This window comes from Protopterus annectens, chromosome 2.part1 (assembly GCF_019279795.1).
Source record: "Protopterus annectens isolate FY-2018-M chromosome 2.part1, PAN1.0, whole genome shotgun sequence".
Classification (NCBI taxonomy): Eukaryota; Metazoa; Chordata; order Ceratodontiformes; family Protopteridae; genus Protopterus; species Protopterus annectens.
Window position 1 is genome coordinate 1,835,226,989 of NC_056729.1, and position 20,338 is coordinate 1,835,247,326.

Here is a 20,338-nt window from a genome sequence, read left to right on the forward strand (position 1 = left end):
CTTGTCTCTCCCAGTGGAAATGCTCCCTCATAGTATGCAGTGTTTCCCCAAAAGAATAATCCTCAGGAGGAGAGGCTGAAGGGATAGATACTTCAGCATCCGAATCCTCATAGGGAGGAATAGAGTAATCCTGTTCAGAGGAGGAATCAGAGGAAATGGAAACCTGGTCTGAAGATTCATATTCTAACTCTTCCCTAGGCCTCTTTTCAGGAGGGGGATGGGAACCCCTGATCAAAGTAATAAGGTCTTTGGCCATTTTAAGCATCTGCTTGTTTAGGCATGGAGGCCTGTCCAGGTGAATGCTGTACTTGTTTCTTTGTCTTTAGAGCTGCTTTAGTCTTTGCCTTTGTAGCTGAAGTAGGTTTCACATATAACCGTGTAGGCCAGAAAACACCCTCAGAAGCCGATGCCTGCTCAGCAGCTCCAGACCCATCTGAGGGAAAAGTTTCTGAGTGTCCAATACCTTGAGTTTCCAGAGGCCCAGTCAGCTCCACATGGGAGTTGGACGCGACCTGTGGCTCTGAGGTAGTGGGCGTCAGGGGTTGCGAAAGCGCCTCACTGAGAACCGGCGAACCAGCGACATGCCTAGAAGAAGCCTCGTCGTCTGTTTTGGATCTCGGATGCCTGTCCTTTTCTTTTCATTTTTTGTAAACTCGTAGTCAGCTGATCCGACGGCATTATATAATTAAATCTTCTGCCAAAGTAATGGAATGCAAAATTGTACAGACGCTTAATAGTGCGTTGGCTAAATCTAGCACAAAACCGACAACTAGCAACGTTATGGTCAGGAATACAGTAAGAATGAAAATCCTTATCAGGTATTTGCTTCCCACAAGAAATACAATTATTAACTTTTTCTGACATCAGTCTGGAGCAAGAAAAAAGTTTCCTCAATGGGGTACTTAGCTGTAATGAAGACTTCGGATCTGAAATTCGAATCTGAAAAACTTCAGGAGTCAGCTGACCGGCACTTGCGAACTGCTTTTGCTTCAGGCACTGCGCGGCAAGAAAGACCGAAGAAAATGGCGTCGGCTGCATCTTTTATACCCCTGGCGCACTGACATCAGGGAAGAGGCGACAGCAACCGACGCCGGACCTAGACTTTGGAACTCGGGCCGACTGCGGGTAGCTTGCCAGCAGGATAACCGAGTTGCAATGACTGCAACAGTGAAACACGATGAACATCATGGTCATTGTGGAAAACCAGAAAGGGTGGATATACCACAAGGGCCTGTAACTCAGACAATCGTCTGGCTTAAGTTAAGGCTAGGAGTAACATCATTTTCCAGGAGCAGTACTGTAGAAAAGCTGAAGAAGCTGGCTCGAAGGATGGTAGAGTTAAGGTCCCAAGGGTGGTGGAATAGGTTTCCTGGGAGGTCTAATGTGTTGGACGTCTAAGAAATTGTTTAGCCTCAACACTGCTAGCTAATGGGGAGATGGGCAGATATGGCAGACATATGGGCTTTCACTGAGGAGTAAGCCAAGCCAGTATTGAGCAATTCACACCAATAAGATAAAACCAGGGGAATTTCCATTGTCAATGGGACCTGGTTTCATTTCAGGCACTAGACAGAAAATCTCTTCCATTTTACTAAATAAGATTTTCTGGTATTTGGTTTCCTGGCCTCCTGCAGGACTGTAAGCATGTTCTCAGAGAACAGGTGCCTGAAAGGAATTAGTACCCTGTTAGATTAGGGTCTTCCATTTTAAAGTAGTTATTAGACAGGATAAATGGTAAAAAAGAAATTGTGTTTCATTTATGCATAAAAGTTAAGCAGAAAGAGAGGATAACCTTGCTGATCAACAGTTTATTAGAAAGGAAAGATAAGCATAAAAAGTGTGCAGACAGAATGTTCTTTTCTCAAGGGAAAAATACAATCTTGCCAGCTACAGAATGTTCCTTAACCAAGCCTGGAAACCAAGGGAACCAAGGCTAAGAGGGCTTGTAAAGCATCACAGAGTTTTAGTATTATTAAAATATACTTCAGATACAGTTAGAGAGGTCAGTTAAGGTTAGTTAGTTCATTCGACCTGTTATTACAGAGAAAATTGCAGACACTCGAGCCTGAGCACAAAAGACAGGTCAAATAAAGACTATATTAGTTACTTTGTTCAGAACAATCAGAATATGACGTGCAGCAACTTTGAATACTAATTGTTTATCGGTACTGTTGATGAAGACAGTATTCAGATATTGTAAACATCTAATAAAACCTTACTGAATGAACTACAGTGTTTGGAGAACTCATTCTAAAAAGTACACAAGACTTGGCCAATAAAGGAGAGACTGGCACCTGTTCAGCATGAGTTTAGGTAAGTAACAGATAAAGACTTTCGTTCGCAGTCTCATTATAGTGTTCCCAGCTCATTATGGTATAGTACAGTCTTATCAATTCTTACAATGTCACCCGAACAGGCCTGGTGTCCGGGGAGAGATATACAATTCTTGCAACCCAGCAGCTACTTAGGACACTCGAAAGATCAGAGACAGTTGTAGTTGTAATGTGCAATCCTTTCAAATACAGTTTCCAGTACAGCATATATTTTCTTAAGTTCACTGTGACTTAGGGTTGCCACCTTTTCAAATGGCCAAAGTGGGACATTTTCGGGACACGCATCAGATTTTACAGGCCGACACATACCCATGGTCAGTACAAAGGATAGAACTTTACTTTTTTGCCTAAATAAAAGCTTATTCTTGTAGCAGTTTAGTTGTGTATTCTGTTTCTTGTAACATTTAGGTATTTTAGATACAGAAATAAACTATTTTATGCAACTATTACATAAAATATGGGACATATTTATGTCCTACAATCTCAGGGCATTTGCCATTTTTAATATTTTTGGTCAGGACACAACTGCCCAAAGAGGAACTTGTCCCTCGCAAAGTGGGACAAGGTGGCAACCCTACCGTGACTGTTCTTCCAAGTCACTACAGCAAAAGTACTATGGACATTTCAGCAGCATTCCAGAGGTTTTCCAGCTGAGAGGCCCCAGTAAAGGAATCAACCGTGCTACAGACCACACTTTCAGTAAAGGTATTGTTCATTTCCAGACTTGGTCACACTACATGCGTTCTACAAAACTCTACAAAATAGCAGTGTTTCGTTAAACTACAGTAGTCTACACAGCAATTATTTTAAACAGTCTTATCAGCAAACGTAATCCTTTCAAATACAGTTTTACTGCAATAGCCAGCTTAACTTCAAGGTTTCGTTAACAGTTTATAGTGACAGCAAATGTTTCACAACAGACTTTTCAGCAGCATACCAGTGTTTTTCCATAAACAGAGCTGTAAACTCTATACAGAATAAGCTAAAAACTATGGCACTACAGTTTCTCACTACAGAAAAAGCTTTTCAGTAAGACAGCATTACTTCATGCAGTAAACGGACACAGCAAAAACACATCTGTTACCCAAATTGCACAGCACAAGTGTTTACTTCACAAAAGCCTCAAACAACTTCAGCAGACCAGTAATAAATCAAAGCAGTGTTCCTTCAAAACATAAAAGACATTATTCAGTTAACAGCTATCTCCACAAACTTTCAAGTTTCCAGTGTGATGTCACACAGCCAAGAAGCAAGAAAAAGGTTAATAAGCTACAGACAATGGCACGCATTCTTCCAAAACTATAAAGTTATGTAAGACTTTATATGCAATTTTTAGTTAACTCAAAAAAGTTTAAATTTATCAGTAAAAGAAATTTCCATACCTGTTGTATAAACATGTCAAGTAATACTGCTACAGGTAAAACATCAGCAAATCTTTGGTTTAATTTAAAAAATGTTTGCTTAAAGTTAAAGGTTATTAGTTCAAGAGTGTTAAACATTTCTAAACGCAAAGGGTTAAATCACAGAAGTAAGCTAATGAGTTAGCTTCTGTCAGTACGGGTTTGGACTTAAATAATCCTTTTGTAAATGCTTCAGTGCATACAATTCAAAATACAGAAGTATGTTGCAGTATTAAATATACAAATGTCAACAAACTCAACGTATATAACATGCAGGCAATGTCTCAAGTTCACATTACTTCATCTAGTTTCTTATTTTCAGAATCAAGTGCAATGTTTGCACTGAAGGGAATGAGAGGGATTAGAGTGCCGATTTTAATAATGTAAATTCAGTATAACTGAAGAAAATACTTCAGTGCCAAGTAAAAGAATGCATTCCATAGCTATCTGTAAAGATCAGAGCATTGATCTGTCACTGTTTAAGGTTAGAATAAATAACATTTCATTGTTTACATACGAATCAGCTTCAGTTATACATAAATCTTTATTAAAAGACACAAATGCGGTTTTGTCAGGATTTAAAAGGTCAAAGATCACAGCAGTTAGTTCAAAGTGTAGCAGTTTTGTACTAGGTATACCCGTCATCAGAGTTATATGCGGTTTTAGACTTCAGTAACAAGATTTGCACAAATGTACATATTTTAAAGAATTGATTACAACAGGAACATGCAGATTTATGGGTTAAAGATGAAATAAATTCCAGTTTAGTTGACACAGCTGAAGTGTTCATAAAGACATATTGGGTGTGGCCAGTTAGGAAAAAAGGGTAATCGTACATCTCTATGTCTTGTAAGGTACATCAGAACTAACAAATTAATTTGCAGAATAAAGGTTTTACAGTTACAGATTTGGCAAATAAATTTTTTGTGCTACTGTTTTGTTTTAAAGTGTTGCAATGCATAAACATTATAGTAATATAGACAGAGACAAAATAATGTTTGCTAGTACACAGAATGTAAAATTTAAAGTCAATGCTACATTGTAAAAGTGACAATACAGTTAAAAATTCAGATCTTATGCACAAAAAAAGAGTATGTATGTTTTGTATGGAGATGGCATTTTGCCAAGCACATCGGCTCAGATTACAGCCAGCCTAGCAAACTGAATTAAAGACAGTACTATGCAATAATGAAATTCTTGCAGTATTCAGTACTACTGAAATTACGTCAGCTAAAGAAACGGTTATGGTAAAACAGTGGGTAGAGTTTCACTCACAGAACAGTATGTTAAAAATCTAAGAGTCACGAGACAAAATATACAAAGTTCAAAAGTTAAAATTAATTTTATATAGGTGCAGAAATGCAGTGTTACATTACTATTTAGTTTGATTTGAGATTATCTGTTTGCTTACAGACTTGCAAGAGTTTATTAGCAGTAAATGTTTATTTCATGCAGGAAAATGTAAATAAAAGCACAGTAAGCAATGCTATCAGTTAAAGACCTGATACTAGATACACTCAAAAACTTTAGTCACCCAGCCTTGCACAAGAGATGAAAATAAGAGGTTTAAAGGCCTTACTATAAAAATGACACTTCCTTTACCTCATCAGTGACTGGAACAATGCAGAGTAAAATTTGGTAACAGCTGTGGTGCAAAAGTTGACCGTCTATGTCTTTCAGTTACTTCTTCAATGTTTGTTTAAAGTTAAAATGTATGAGCTAAAGCAAGTATATGTATGTTTTCAGACAGTTATTTAACAGTACTAGTTTTCAAGTCTATGTTCAGACAGTCAAAATGTTCTCATGTTTTCATACAATTATAGGTTAAAAGCAAGTATGTAAGTCTTAAGACAACTGTACAACAGCACTAGTTTTCAGTCCGTGTTCAATCAAAATATTTTCAGACAATTGCGCAATAGTACTAGTTTTCAGTTTATCTAGGTTTAGACAATGTTCTTATGTTTTCAGACAATTGTATAGTACTAGTTTCAGTATGTGTTCAAACAATCAAAATGTTTTCATGTTTTCATATAATTGTACAATGGTACTAGTTTCAGTTTATCTATGTTCAGATAATACTGACAGAAAAACAGCTTTCAGTTAATTTTTCATCTGTATTCATGTTTTGTTTTTCTTTCGGCTTTTCCTGGTTAGGGGTCGGCACAGCGGAACTCCGGTCCACTAATGACTGGCAGTAGATTTTTACGGTGCCGAGGTGCCAGCTCGCCACCCAAACTTCAACAAAGGTACGCCCATTCACGCATGTCTTTCGAACACTACTTGACCGCGGGGAGGACATGCGGACTCCACACAGAAGACGCTCCAGCCGAGAATCGAACGGGAGAACCTCTTGCTGTGAGGAGACAATGCTTCCGCTGCGCCACCGCATATAAAATACAGTTGTTTACACTTACCATAAATGTAGATGTTCGAGTGTATTCACTGTTGCATTCATTACATTTGGGTAATCCTGCTGGCAGGTTGCCGTCAGTCGGCCTGAATTCCAAAGTCTTGGGTCCTGTGTCGGTCACTGTTGCCCCTTCCCCTGAAGTCAGGTCGTCAGGGGTATAAAATAAGCAGTCAATGCCATTTTCTTCAGTTTTTCTTGCCCCAGATGTCAGGTGCCCCCTAAAAGGGTAGGCAGAATTTATAAATAAATAAAAATACATGCACCAATATAAACTTTACCTTCATCTACAAGCAAATACACCACATAGATCATATAAATCAGAGAAGGAAAGATAAATTCCAGCAGAAAAAAGGGGGATGGCAGGTGGGTAACCTGGACTGCAACAGTGAATACACTCAAACATCTACATTTATGGTAAGTGTACACAACTGTACTATGTTCTTCGTGTTTCACTGTTGCAGTCATTACATTTGGGTAGAGTCCCAAAGCTATGGTTGGGAGGCTGGAGTTAAACAGCATTAGGAGCGGCTAGGAGGCCCTGCAGAACTGTAGTGGCAAAGCCTGCCCTGGATTTAGAGTAGAGTGGCAGATGATAGTGCTTTGTAAAGGTGCGCACTGAACTCCAAGTAGCAGCCTCTAAAATGTCTTTGGTTGGTACTCCCCGGAGGAAGGCTGCTGAAGTGGTTGCAGCTCTGGTTGAATGTGGCCTAATGCCCCTTAGGCACTGGCTTGCCATGCTGTGAATAGCAGAAACAAATGCAGTGGCCTATCCACTTTAAAATAGTCTGCTTTGAGACAGCCTTTCCTTGTGATCCTGCAGCATATGCCACTAGTAATTGCTCTGTCTTTTTGAAAACTTTGGTTCTGTCCAAGCAGAATCTAAGCTGTCTGTGTACGTCCAAAGAATGCAGAATTCTCTCCCCCTTGTTCAGTGGATTTGGATAAAAAGTTGGCAGATGAATAGTTTGGTTAAGAGCCACAATGGACACCACCTTAGGCATAAATGTTGGGTTTGTCCTCAGAGAAACCCTGTCTGGGTAAAAAGTGATAAAAGGTTCCACTGCCATGAGTGCCTGCAGCTCTGTAACTAGTCTTGCAGAAATTATTGCTAGGAGCAGAGCTGTTTTCCAAGATAAAAACTTTATATCAGCAGTAGCAGCTGGCTCGAAAGGAGGCAGGGTGAGTTTTTCCAAAATATAGCCGAGGTCCTGTGCAGGTATTGGTGATCTCCTTGGAGGCCTTACATTTTTGGCTCCTCTGAGGTACTGCCTTAAAGGATGAGAAAAAATTGGTGGCTCTGTATTGTAATGAGCCAAAATGGCAGAGGCATGAATTTTAATTGATGAAAAAGATAGGCCTTTGTCCAGCATCTCAGAGCATCTCAGTTAAGTATTGCAAAATCTGAGGAATATTTGGTACAGCTGTATCAGTTCCTTGTGCCTGGTTCCAATCACAGAATCTCTTCCATTTTCCAGCGTAAGATTTTCTAGTACTAGGCCTTCTGGCTTCCAAAATGGCATCCATCAAAGCTTTACTGAGAGGTGCATTTTGTATGACTACATTATCCGCCATGCTGCCAGGTTTAAGGTCCAGAGTTGGCTGTCCAGGATCTGATTGTTTTGCTGGAACAGTAGATGTGGTATTTGAGCTAAGGTCCAAGCTGGGCATTGAGACAAGTTCCTTAGGATTGGATACCAGTACTGGTGGGGCCAGTCTGGGGCAATCAGTATCATTCTTTGGCTTCTCCTGTCTGACCTTTAGGAGTACCTTGTGAGGAGAGGCAGTGGTGGAAAGGCATATACCGATTTTTTCCAGCTGAAAGATAGGGCGTCCACTTTCCATGCTTGTCTGTGGTAAGTCCTTGTGCAGATTCATTTTAGTTGGTAGTTGTGAGGGGAGGCAAATAGATCTAAGTCCGGGCATCCCCATTTCCTTGTTATCATGTTGAAGACTTGTGGATCCAGCTGCCACTTGTGGGGAACCATAAGGTTTCTGCTTAGTTCGTCTGCCAGAGTATTTTCCTTTCCTTGCAGGAATTGTGCCTGCAGATGCACTTGATAAGTCAATGCTGTGTCCCACAAAGTCATGGCTAGTCTGCAAAGGGGGTAGGAATGTGTGCCCCCCTGCTTGTTTATATACCACATGACCATGGTGTTGTCTGTCTATATCAGTAGTTGCCCCAGATGAAGTAGGTCCTTGAAGGCTGTCAGGGCATTTTGAACAGCTAGCATCTCCTTTTGATTGATATGCAGATGCATTTGGTTGGAGGACCATGTGCCCTGACTGCATCTTCCTGCCATGTGGGCCCCTCCAGGCATAATCTGATGCATCAGTTGTTAGTGTCTGCCTGGCTGGGGGTAATGTGAATGGCTGTCCCTTTTTCTGGTGACAAGCCTTCGCCCACCATCAAAACTCCTGTTGCAGGAAGGGGATGAGTGTAATCATTGTTTCCAGGCTGTGGCAATGTTGAGTCCAAACACTTTTTAGGTACCATTGAAGTTTCCTCATATGCAGTCTTGCATATGGAATAAGTAGGATGCATGATGCCATGAAGCCTAAAGCCTGCAGAATTTTTCTTGCAGATAACTGGGCCTTTGTTGCCAACATTTTGAAATAGGTAGTCAGTTGCCTTTGTTTGTCTGGCGTGAGATAAGCCATATGCGCAGTTGCATTTAAGCTTGCGCCCAGGAATATTACCTCTTGAGAGTGTACTAGTTTTGATTTATTTTTGTTGACTATGTACCCTAGGCATGTTAGAAGTCTTTTCACAAACACCAGATGTTGTAGAAGAATGTCCTTGTTCTCTGCTTGAATTGAACAGTCGTCCAAGTAAGGATACATTTGTATTCCCCTTTGTCTGCAGAATGCAATTACTGGTGCCAGGCACTTTGTAAAGACCCTGGGCGCAGTAGATAAGCCAAAGGGCAGTGCAGAAAATTGGTAATGCATTGTGCCAGCCTTGAATCTGACATATCTTCTGCATGACTGTCTGATTGGAACATGCAGGTATGCCTCTTTTATGTCTAAAGTTACAAGCCAAGCATTCTTGCCCAGCATGAGCAGAAGCTGCTGCAAAGTCAACATTTTGAATTTTGGTATATCCAGGAATGTGTTCAAAATAGATAGGTCCAGTATTGGTCTCCCGGCTTTGTCCTTTCTGGGTACCAAGAACAGTCTTGAGTAAAATCCTTGTCCCTGCTCTTGCTTTGGTACTTGTTGAATGGCCCCCATGGTCATGAGGGATGAGACTTGTTTTTGTGCCTCTACCCATTAAATTTTTAGCAGATCTGGCCAACCGTTTGCCTTTGGCAGGGTATGGAAATGGAACTTGTAGCCTTGTGACACTATATTAAGAACACACTTGTCCTGGGTTATAATGTGCCAATTTTGAGAAAAAAAGTGCTAATCCCCCCCCCCCCCCCCCAAGGGTGCTGCCAGGAGATAAGCGCTTGGTGCAGGCAGAGGAAAGTCATTGGGACTGTTTCCTGTATGGTTGTGATTTGTCTTCTCCAACTTTGGAGGTAGAAGCACCCCATTGCTTTGACCTGTATGAACCTTGAGCCTGGGAACTGCCTTCTAGGGCATCTGGATCTGCCCCTTTGAGGTCTGTCTGACACAGAAAAGGACCAGTTCTTTGTAGGATAGTGTCTACTAAACCTAGGTGACTGTACTTGTAAAAAATCTTTGACAGTTTGCATAGATTTAGCTTTGTCCTCCATTTTCTTTAACACCGATTCTGCCTTAACACCAAATAAAGTATCATGCTGTAACGGTGCATCTAATAATTTAACTTTGACATGATCACGCAGATTTTGTTCCTTTAACCAAGCATGCCTCCTAATTACAGGACCCGTAACTGCAGCCCTGCAGGAGGCCTCCAAAGAATCAAAACCACATTGCAAAGTATGCTTTCCATCTTGTTCAGCTGCATGCAATAAATCCTGCATTTCCTTGTTTTCTGCACATTCAGAGTTTAACAACATTTTCTGTTTAAGCAATGCCATGACATGTTGCTGATATTTGAGCATATGAAACTGACAGTTTAAGGCCCTTATAGCCAAGGTAGTAGATGTGTAAACCTTTTTTCCCCATCTATCCAGTGCCCTAGAATCTCTGTCAGAGGGGGTAGGGTTTTTTGCAGCGGAAGCCTTAACTCCTTTGGGACCCTGTGAAATAGTTTCTGGGTCTGCAGCAGGGTTTTTAAAAAGGAATTTATGAGAGTCAGGAACCCTGTAGTATCTGCCAGGCTTAAAAGGAGCTGGAGGTAAGGAGTCAGGGGTAAGACTAGACTCCGAAAACACATCATCTACAATGTCTAACACAGGTGGAATGGCTAGAGGCCTGTGTTGAGATAGTGAAAGGAAGTCCCCTCAGCCTCTTTTTAGATTCTGAAAAATCTTGGCTCTCCCAGTGGAAATGCTTCCTCATGGTGTGCAAGGTTTCCCCAAAAGAATAGTCCTCTGGAGGAGAAGCTGAAGGTATAGATTCTTCAGCATCAGAATCCTCATGGGGGGGAAGAGAATATTCCTGATCAGAAGAAGAACCAGAAGAAATAGAATCCTGATCTGAAGATTCATAGTCTGTCTCTTGCCTAGGCCTCTTATCAGGAGGGGGGTGGGAACCCCTGATCAAGGTAATCAAGTCTTCGGCCATTTTGAGCATCTGTTTTTTGGGCACAGAGGCCTGACCATGTGGCTCTTCAGTTTGTTTCTTTGCTTTAGAAGGTGCTTTAGTCTTTGCCTTTGAAGCTGAAGTTAGTTTAACGTAAAGATGTTTAGGTCTGAATACACCCTCAGAAGCCAGTGCCTGCTCAGCAGCTCTGGACCCATCTGAGGGAATAGTGTCAGAGGCTCCAATACCTTGAGTTTCTAGCGGCATAGCAGACTCCACGTGGGAGTCGGTAGCGACCTACGACTCTAAAGTAGCGGGCGTCAGGGGCTGCGAAAGTGCCTCACTGAGAACCGGCGACTGGCTTAGGAGAAGCTTCATCCGTTTTGGGCCTCAGTTGTTTCTCTCTCTCCCTTTCTTTACGTTTTTTGTGAACTCCGGTAGTCGGATGGCTATCCGACGACATTTCTGGATAATTAAACCGGCGTCCAAAATAGTTTAAAGCAAAATCATACAGATGCTTAATAGTGCGTTGGTTAAATCTAGCACAAAACCGACAACCAGAAAAGTTGTGATCAGGGCCTAGGCAAGGAATACAGTAAGAATGAAAGTCCTTATGAGGTATTTGCTTTCCACAAGAAATACAATTATTTACTTTTTCTGACATCGGTCTGGAGCAAGAAAAAAGTTTCCCCAATGGGATGCTTAGCTTTACTGAAGAATTCGGATCTGAAACTCGAACACGAAAATCTCAGGAGTCGGCAGACTGGCACTTGCAAACTGCTTCTGCTTCGGGCACCGCGCAGCAAGAAAGACTGAAGAAAATGGCGTTGGCTGCTTATTTTATACCCCTGACGACCTGACGTCAGGGAAGGGGCAACAGCAACCGACGCAGGACCCAAGACTTTGGAATTCAGGCCGACTGAGGGCAACCTGCCAGCAGGATTACCCAAATGTAATGACTGCAACAGTGAAACATAAAGAACATCACTGTCAAAATGTTCTCATGTTTCAATCTATCAACAGTACTAGTTTTTAATCTATGTTCACACAATAATAGTTTGGTACTCTGAATACAACATGTACCAGTTTCAGTTATGCTTTTATCTCGGTTTAGTTAACACTGGCAAACGATATTCTTTTAGTATTAGTTAAGTTAGTTTCCAGAATATACACAGCTATTTTAAATGTTCAGTATACGCCAATGTAAATTTCAATCAAGATTCAGAATATGACATTCATACTCAGTTATGTATTCAGTATAGTACATTTCAGTCAAATCTCAAAATATAAAAAATAATACTCAGTTACTTCAAATTATTCAGTCATTAGTGTAAGAGTAAAGTAACAGACTTACATTATTTAGTCATTAGTTAAGGGTAAAGTGACAGAATTATTTTTTTCAGGCTTATTTAAAATAAAAGTTATTTAAATAGTAGGTAGCAATAGTTATTCAGTACACTCAAGGTATAACATGGCAGGCTTAATTTGTTAATTACTTTACAAAATGATTGTACATTAGTCAGAAATTAAAAGAACACTAACAGACAATGCAAAGATATAGGCATGAAATACAGAGAGTATAGGTTTTAGTAAACTATTACAGTTCATAAATATTCATAAAAGTTAAAAAAGGTTAAGTAGCATTATAGAGCAAATCTAAATAAAAATGTATAGATACAAGTTAACACAGAATATGGTAATAATGCTTCAAGATCCCTTATAAAGTTATCTTTTTAGGGCAGATTTCAGTTAGTCTTCAGAAAATAGCCATCACGCTTGAAAGGCTATACAATAAAAAGAAACAGCACAATGTTTAAAGGTGTAAATCTATAAACACGAAAAGGTTTCATTTGCTATAAGAGACATCGTAGTACACTAAGGTACCAGTTCAGAAGGTAAAAAAAAAACAAAGGTGATAAACAGTGTAACTTTATAATTACAGCATACAGAAATATAAAAGAAAAACAGGCAGAGTTAACAGTTCGTACTCTGTCTAACTTAAATAAAGATTCCCAAACACAGGTTAATCAGCTTTAAAAGCCACAGAATTAAAAGACACTCATTTTCAGAATAATGTACAGGTTTTAAATGCATCACTCATACATCAGAACTTAGACTTAAAGACTGTAACGACTATAGATCTAGGTATTTGTGTCTTTCGGCTTTTCCTGGTTACGGGTCGCCACAGCGGAACTCCGGTCCGCTAATGATTGGCAGTTGATTTTTTTACATACCGGCTTGCCAGGCCTGATGCATAACCTTCAACGAAGGTACGCCCATTCACGCATGTCTCCACGCAGAAGACGCTCTGGCTGAGAATCGAACCGGACAGCGTCTTACTGTGAGGCAACAACGCAAATCATAAAGTTAAGAGATTTCAATACAAACAGGCCATAAATGCTCAAATGACACCCTGTGGTCAAAACTGTAATTGCAGGTTTACTAAATAATTTTTTTTTTTTTTTTAATTATGAGTCAGGTAGCAGAAAGCTGTATACAGTAGTTAGCAATACAAATGTAAGGTAACTACAGAAGTACGTCCCTGCTGACTTTCTTCAGGGACCTCTGGGGTAACTGTTAGATTTGGGACGTCCATCTTAAAGTAGTTATTAGACATTAGGAAGGATAAATGGTAAAATACAAATTGTGTTTCGTTTATGCATAAAAGACAGTTAAGCAGAAAGAGAGGATTACCTTGCTGGTCAACAGTTTATTAGAGAGGAAAGATAAGCATAAAATGCGCAGACAGAATGTTCTTTTCTCAAGGGAAAGATACAGTTTTGCCAGCTACAGAATGTTCCTTAACCAAGCCTGGAAACAAAGGCTAAGAGGGCATGTAAAGCATCACAGGACTTTGTATTAAAATATATTTCAGATACAGTTAGAGACGTCAGTTAAGGTTAGTTCGTTTGACCTGTTATTACAGAGAAGATTACAGACACTCAAGCCCGAGTACAGAAGACAGGTCAAATAAAGACTATATTAGTTCAGGACAATCAGAATATCACGTGTAGTAAATTTGAATACTGTTTATCAGTACTGTTAATGAAAACAGTATTCGGATATTGTGAACATCAAATAAAGCCTTACTGAATGAACTACAGTGCTTGGAGAATTCATTCTAAAAAGTACACAAGACTTGGCCCATAAAGGAGAGACTAGCACCTGTTCAGCATGCATCGGGGTAATTAACAGATAAAGACTTTCATTCTCAGTCTCATTACAGTGTTTCCAGCTAATTACGGTACAGTATAGTCTTATCAATTCTTGCATACCCTATCACCCACAGGGTGAAATGAAGAGTTGACATGTGGGGATGGATGAGGGTTCCTTTGTCTTGTATAAGAAGGCCTACACTGAGGTAACTTGTGGTGTACCTCCTTGGCTAAATGTAGGAGGAGAGGGAATCAGTGCTGTCTTGGCCACAGGGGAGTCACCAGCAATGTTTTTAGTTTGTCCTGCTGAATTTTGGACAGGACTTTCGGAACGAGGGGAAGGGAGGAAATGCATATATAAAAACACCCCTTTCCAAAAGAAAGAAAAGGTGTTCACTTTCCAGACCAGAGGATGAGGCTCTCTGGCAAAGAACTATGGAAGTTGTCTGTTCATGGGGGAGGCAAACAGGTCTGTTAGAGGAATACCCCACTGGTAGTCAATGTCCAGAAACACAGCCCTTTGAAGGACCCATTCATGGGATTGTGTCTGGGACCTGCTCAGGTAATCTGCCACACAATTCTGTGAAGATGGGATGTACACTGCCTGAAGGATCACCTGGATTTTTACTGCCAGCTCCAAAGTCTGAAGAGGTAGACTACATAATAGACAGGATTTGGTCCCAGTTTGTTCACATGCCAGAGAACTGTCATATTGTCTGTGAACAGTTTTAGCAGTCCTGGTTGTAAGAGGGGAAGAAGGTCTGTATGTCCAACAGCAGCACCCTCATCTCCATTACACTGATGTATTCTTTCAGTTGATGGGGATACCAGGCTTCTTGTGCATTCAGGTGCACAAAGGTTGCTCCCCAGTCTGTCTGAACTGTCTGTGAAGATCTCTTGACGTGAAGCAAGAAGGTGTAAGGGGAACTCTGGGTTGAGTGACACAATGTATCCACCACTAAAGTTCTCTCTTCAACAGGGGATGAGAGGATTGGAGAATTCTAGGGGGTGCTGGTGCTGCATACAAACTGACTTTAGATACCACTGCCATTTTCTCATGTGGAGTTTGGCAAAGGGGAGGTTGGGAATAGTGGATGCCATGAGGCCCAAGACCCTGAGGAACTCTCTGGCTGTAATGTGTTGAACCAGCAGATTTCTGAAGTAAAGGGTTAAGTCCTGCACCTTTTGTGGGGGTAGAGAGCCTTTCGTAAGATCTGTCTGTATCCTGCACCCCAGGAAAATCTGATCCTGTGATGGGGTGAGAACTGATTTCTTTAGGTTTATGATGAACCCCAGACTTTGTAGAAGAATGGCAACGACAACATTTTGTTCCAACTCCTCTGTGGAGGTAGCTAGGAGGAGGAGGTCATCCAGATAAGGAAAAATGTGCATTACCTGAAGTCTGCAGTCGGCAATCACAGGAGCTAGGCATTTGGTAAAGACCCTTAGTGCAGCAGAAATTCCAAAGGCCAAGACACAGAACTGAAAATACCACAATGATAGAGAACTATAAAAACATCCTGTAGTTGGGATGGATCGACAAGGGTGTGCAGAAATGCATCTTTGATATCCAAAGTAATCATGAAGGCTTGAGGCAGAATAAGTGGGAATAAAGTCTGGAGGGTCAGCATGTGGAAAGTGGGTACTCTTAAAAGGTATTGAGATGGGACAGGTCGAGGATGGGTCTTCCAGGACCATCTTTCCTGGGCACCAGGAACAACCTGGAATAAAATCCTCTACCTATTTGATTTTTGGGAACACTCTGGATGGTCCCTTGGTTCATTAATTCTAAAAGAACCTCTGGGACAAAAAGGTAGTTGTTCCCTGGGAGGTTGAGAGAGGCCCCTGAAGGACAGTAGGTGATCCCATACCACAAAGTACCCTTTTTAAACAGGAGGACCCAGGAGTCTTGGGTTATGCTTTCCCAGGCTGGGAGAGACAGGGGAAGGCAGTGGGAATGTGGGATGCGAGTGAGAGGGGGGACAGTCACAGAAAGGATAGTTTGTCTGGAAAGCATCACTTTAGTGGTGGAGTTGCCGGAGGGACCCTAGTCTGTCATGGTCTCCTGTCTATATGGGTTGTGGGTGACATGAATACCTATGCACAAATACAGGTTTTGCAGGATTTCTTTGGAACTCGAGTACTGCTGAAATAAAAATGTGTTTCGATTCTTGTGGTTCCTTACCCTTTTCCTGCAATGACTTGAACAAGTTAGCATCTGCAGGGCAAAACAACACAGAGTTGTCCAAAAGAGCATCCATAAGTTTGGCTTTTATGTCCTCAGATAAGGGCTGGAGTCTCTGAGTCAGGTAAGTCTGCAATTATCTGTGAAAGTTAGGACATGAGCTCTAAACCGAATTTGGTCATGTGTGCTTGCTAATTTATGACCCTAAATGATAGAGTAACAGAAGTGTACACTTTTTTGCCTAGGCTATCCAAGGTCCTGCTATCCAATATCTGATGAGAGGAGGGTAGTGGAGGGCAGTAATCTGGATGGCTTGTCAGAAGCTACAGAAATAACAGAAGGGTCCATAGAAGGGCATCTAAAGAGGAACTTGCAGTCCTCCAGGACCTTACAGAAGTGGTCTGGCTTCTTGGAGGCGGGTGGCTGGGAATCTGGTGCCTTTGAAGCTGAGGGAAAAGCATCAAGAATGGCAAGCAAGACAGGAGGAGGCGGGTGGCTGGGAATCTGGTGCCTGTGAAGCTGAGGCAAAAGCATCATCAAGAATGGCAAGCAAGACAGGAGGAACAGCAGATGGGCTATGTGATTCCACCTGTAGTAGTTCATAGTACCTGGTTTTGTACTTCAGATACTTGGGCGCTATCCCATTTAAAAGAGGATCTCATTTTAGCTAGAATTTCTCCAAAGGAACGGTCTTCCATAGGTGAATCTGTTCCACTGGATTCCTCTTCTGGGAGGCATAATCCAGTGGGCAAGGGATCTGTGAAGAGCAGACCAAAGATTCCTCCCCTGAAGATGCCTCTTGCTCTGACGAATCCTCTCCCCTAGTCCTTTTATGTGGACAGACAGTATTGCGACAGGGAGCTGTAAAACCTGAAGAAGGTTTAAGGGACATAAAAGGCATTGAAAAGGCCCTGAGTGAACTGCTGCCAATCACTAACAGGTTCTTTTGGTGGGGACAAATGCTTGGTTTTTTAGTTTCTTTTTTGCATGCAAGTCTATCCTATTGTAGGGTAGGGCATCTAGGTCATATCAACAAATTAACATAAAATTGACTTGCATAACAGCGAGACTATGTCAGCGAAAGTTTAAAAGAACGAACTCCCAGAACAGCATATTTCACCTCAGAGAAACTAACACCTTGGCCACCAAGAAAGAAAACAAAATCGAAAGCAAATTAAACCCACCGAAGTGACAGGTTGCACCCCCTCCAACTGAATATACAAACTCTGAGATTGCAATACAGTGGAGAAAAGGGCAAAGTTCGCCATGGTGGCCAAGTGGTTAGCCTCCCTGGAGGCAAAATATGCCACTTTGGAGTTCATTTAAACTTTCACTGACACCTTCTCACTGTTTGAGTCAATATTATGTCAATTCGACAATTTAAAGGGAATCTATAGGGTAAGGAGGCCCCATCATAGACCTACATTCTATCAGATCCGGTTCAACCTCTTCCCCAACAAGGATGTGAGGAATCCACTTAGGGCCTTCTGTTATCACGAGCCATGGTTCCCTCTGGACATCCAACATGGATGCCTGCTCAGCCTCTGCGGACATGCTTATGCTCAGATCCAAGGTGGCCTGCACATCAGGCTTGGCCTGTGGATCTGAACTGTGAACCGGATGTGTCTCTGGGCTCTCCTCTACCTCAAGAGACGTCTGTATCCAGAGGAGCAACAGAAGGTTCAGGCCTTTGCTTTTTTTGCCTTTCGCTTCAAAATAGACTCCCCCTTGGGTCCTGAGGATCCCTCCTCCCATAGTGCTTTTTACTAGCAGCTTTAAGTGCTGATTCTCCAGGTGGACTGCAAAAAAGAGGATAATCTATGCCTTAAAGTCTTTGGCACAAACACCTGACAAATAGAGCAGATTTTGTGGTTGTGGTTTGGGCTTAGGCAGAACAAGCACAGGAGATGGCTATCCTTGTGTGGAATTTGTCTTCCACATTGGCACTTGCCCCTCTTGGATGACATGAACCCTAACCAAAAGCAGTAACAAAATAGTCAAGACTTCCCCAATGGGGCACTTATCTGAAATTTTAAGAATCGCAAACGACTCTGGGTCAGACCGTATGTTGGAATCTGGAGTTCAGATATGGCGCCACAGAATTTCTGAGGATGATGTCTGTGTATTTCATTTTTATGGCTAATGTTCGATCACAGCCTATGTAAAATGTACCATGCACCCTAGAGTAGTAAATGTTTTTTGTATACTGGCCGATGTCGGGTTGCCTACAGCGGGGAACTCCCTCATGTAATGAATACTGCAACAGATGAATAGAAGGACATCTATTTGTTCCCTTCTTGCAAAGTCCTTCAGCCTTTTTTTTCCCCAACAGGATGATAGTCCGATATTGGAAACTGCACTGTCATATGTGCGAGAAGGGAGGTTTTTCTTTAAGTCCCATCTCTTCTGCATGTGTTCATAATTACATACTCAAAAAATGCATGCAAATCGGCATTACTGAAGAGATATCACACATTTCCACAGGTGCCTTCACTTTCAGAACATCACTACCTACTTAGTGAGAGAGGCACTAAGTGTCTTCACTTTCTACAGGGAAAATCACTACTTATGTGGGACCAGGTATACACCCAACATCCTGCCCTAATGACAGACTAGCAGTTTGGGGGGGGGGGGTTATTTCTCCTTTCCCATTTCCCCTGTGCCACTCCAACAGGTGCCTGAGCTATTCATTAAACTTGGGGCTATATCCCTTTACACCAAAGAAGATGAGGCTAAATAAAATTAGGTGAAAACCGCTCTGAAGAATTCACATGTCCACATTTAACATACTACTAAGTACACTGCTGCTGAATATAAACAGTAAAACATGCAAGGAAAATATTACACTTCACCAAATCATGTGAAAACTTCAGCAGAGAGATACTGAAATTCACAAGATTCAGAGTGCTCTAAGAAATTTTTATGGTGCAACAACCAGCAGTGTGAAGCGCATTTGATGTGACGGGCATTAAGAGTAATTTTTTCTTAAGCACCTTTATTAAATTATCACTTAAGACATAAGCAAACAAGCTAACAAAAAATAAAACAAACCACATTAACATTTTCCCCAATTACATGCACATTAGACATCACATACATTTTCATTCTTTCTTTATAACCATCATCAAACATTACACAATTTGCTCAATTCATGCTTTCCCTGAAACCTCACTCCTCCTCCTGCTGAACATTATTCTGCATGCTTTATACCCTCAATTTCTATGTAATTTACTAAGAGCTCTCTTCCAATTATTTTATGTCTTTATAAGATTCAATATTTCAAATAAAGTTGGTTTGGACTGATTTCCACCTACTAGTAATTGTTTGTTTTTTTTTTTTTTTTTTTGGCAACCAACAGAATTAAACTTAACACAAGTGCTCACACAATTTTTTTCTTTTGAAATTAAGAAACAGGTGACACCGATTGTTTACACTGTACAACATACATATGAACCGCAGTACCTGTGTGGCCAAGCTGAGGACCTGCTGAACTAGCTCCTGAGTTTCTGAAGGTTTCTTCAAGAACAGTTTTACAATTGCAGTAAGCAATGTTAACTGGACCTAAGAGAAAGACAAAGTACAAATTAGAAAGAAGAATATAACGTTTTTATTTTTACATCTGTTGGTACATTGACCCACATTTACTGCTACAGCACGGCCATAAGCTGATACTACTGAAAACAGAGGCATAAAAAAGGCAAAAAAAAATGAAAACCAGTCTCATTCTGACAGCCTGTGTGTATCCACTCAAAGACTAGCATGTGCGTAAAGTACTTATCAGAACTGGAAAAAGGTCATTTCTAAGCTAATAACATCATGGGATTAAAACAATGCTTGGCTCCCACCAAATCTCCCTGCATAGTCACTTGTTAGTTCTCATCAAGTTTTCCAGTAATTTTACTAACCTTCTCTGTCTTAGTAGGATTCTTCATACATCATAAAAACAGTGACTGGTTGACTATATTCAACAATGTCACTTGCAGAACTTGAGCTTTGTGCCCTGTATTCATTCTGCTGTGGTGCAACTGCATACATCCTTTTATAAAGTCAGTGCTTTAAAACAATAACAATAAGCCATTGTGTATACCTACATTTTACAGTCTTGTATTTTAAAGCATGTCATCTGTTTAAAAGTTAACTATTTCTTTGTTAATCCACGTGGAGCCTTATTCGAGTTGGATCATTTTCACGTTAAGCACAGAGAGTACATGACATACATCCAATAAAATAAAACATAAATATGA

General features: G+C 41.0%; 1 protein-coding gene across 3 annotated transcripts in view; it reads right to left on the reverse strand.

Annotated features, from left to right (window-relative positions):
- AP2B1 (adaptor related protein complex 2 subunit beta 1) overlaps nucleotides 1-20,338 on the reverse strand; it is a 1,330,026-nt gene that overhangs the window by 983,619 nt on the left and 326,069 nt on the right. For all 3 annotated transcript variants that reach the window (XM_044063279.1, XM_044063277.1, XM_044063278.1), the window contains exon 12: nucleotides 19,557-19,655. In XM_044063279.1, coding sequence (XP_043919214.1) covers nucleotides 19,557-19,655 — 99 coding nt within the window. The remainder of the gene's footprint in view (nucleotides 1-19,556; nucleotides 19,656-20,338) is intronic.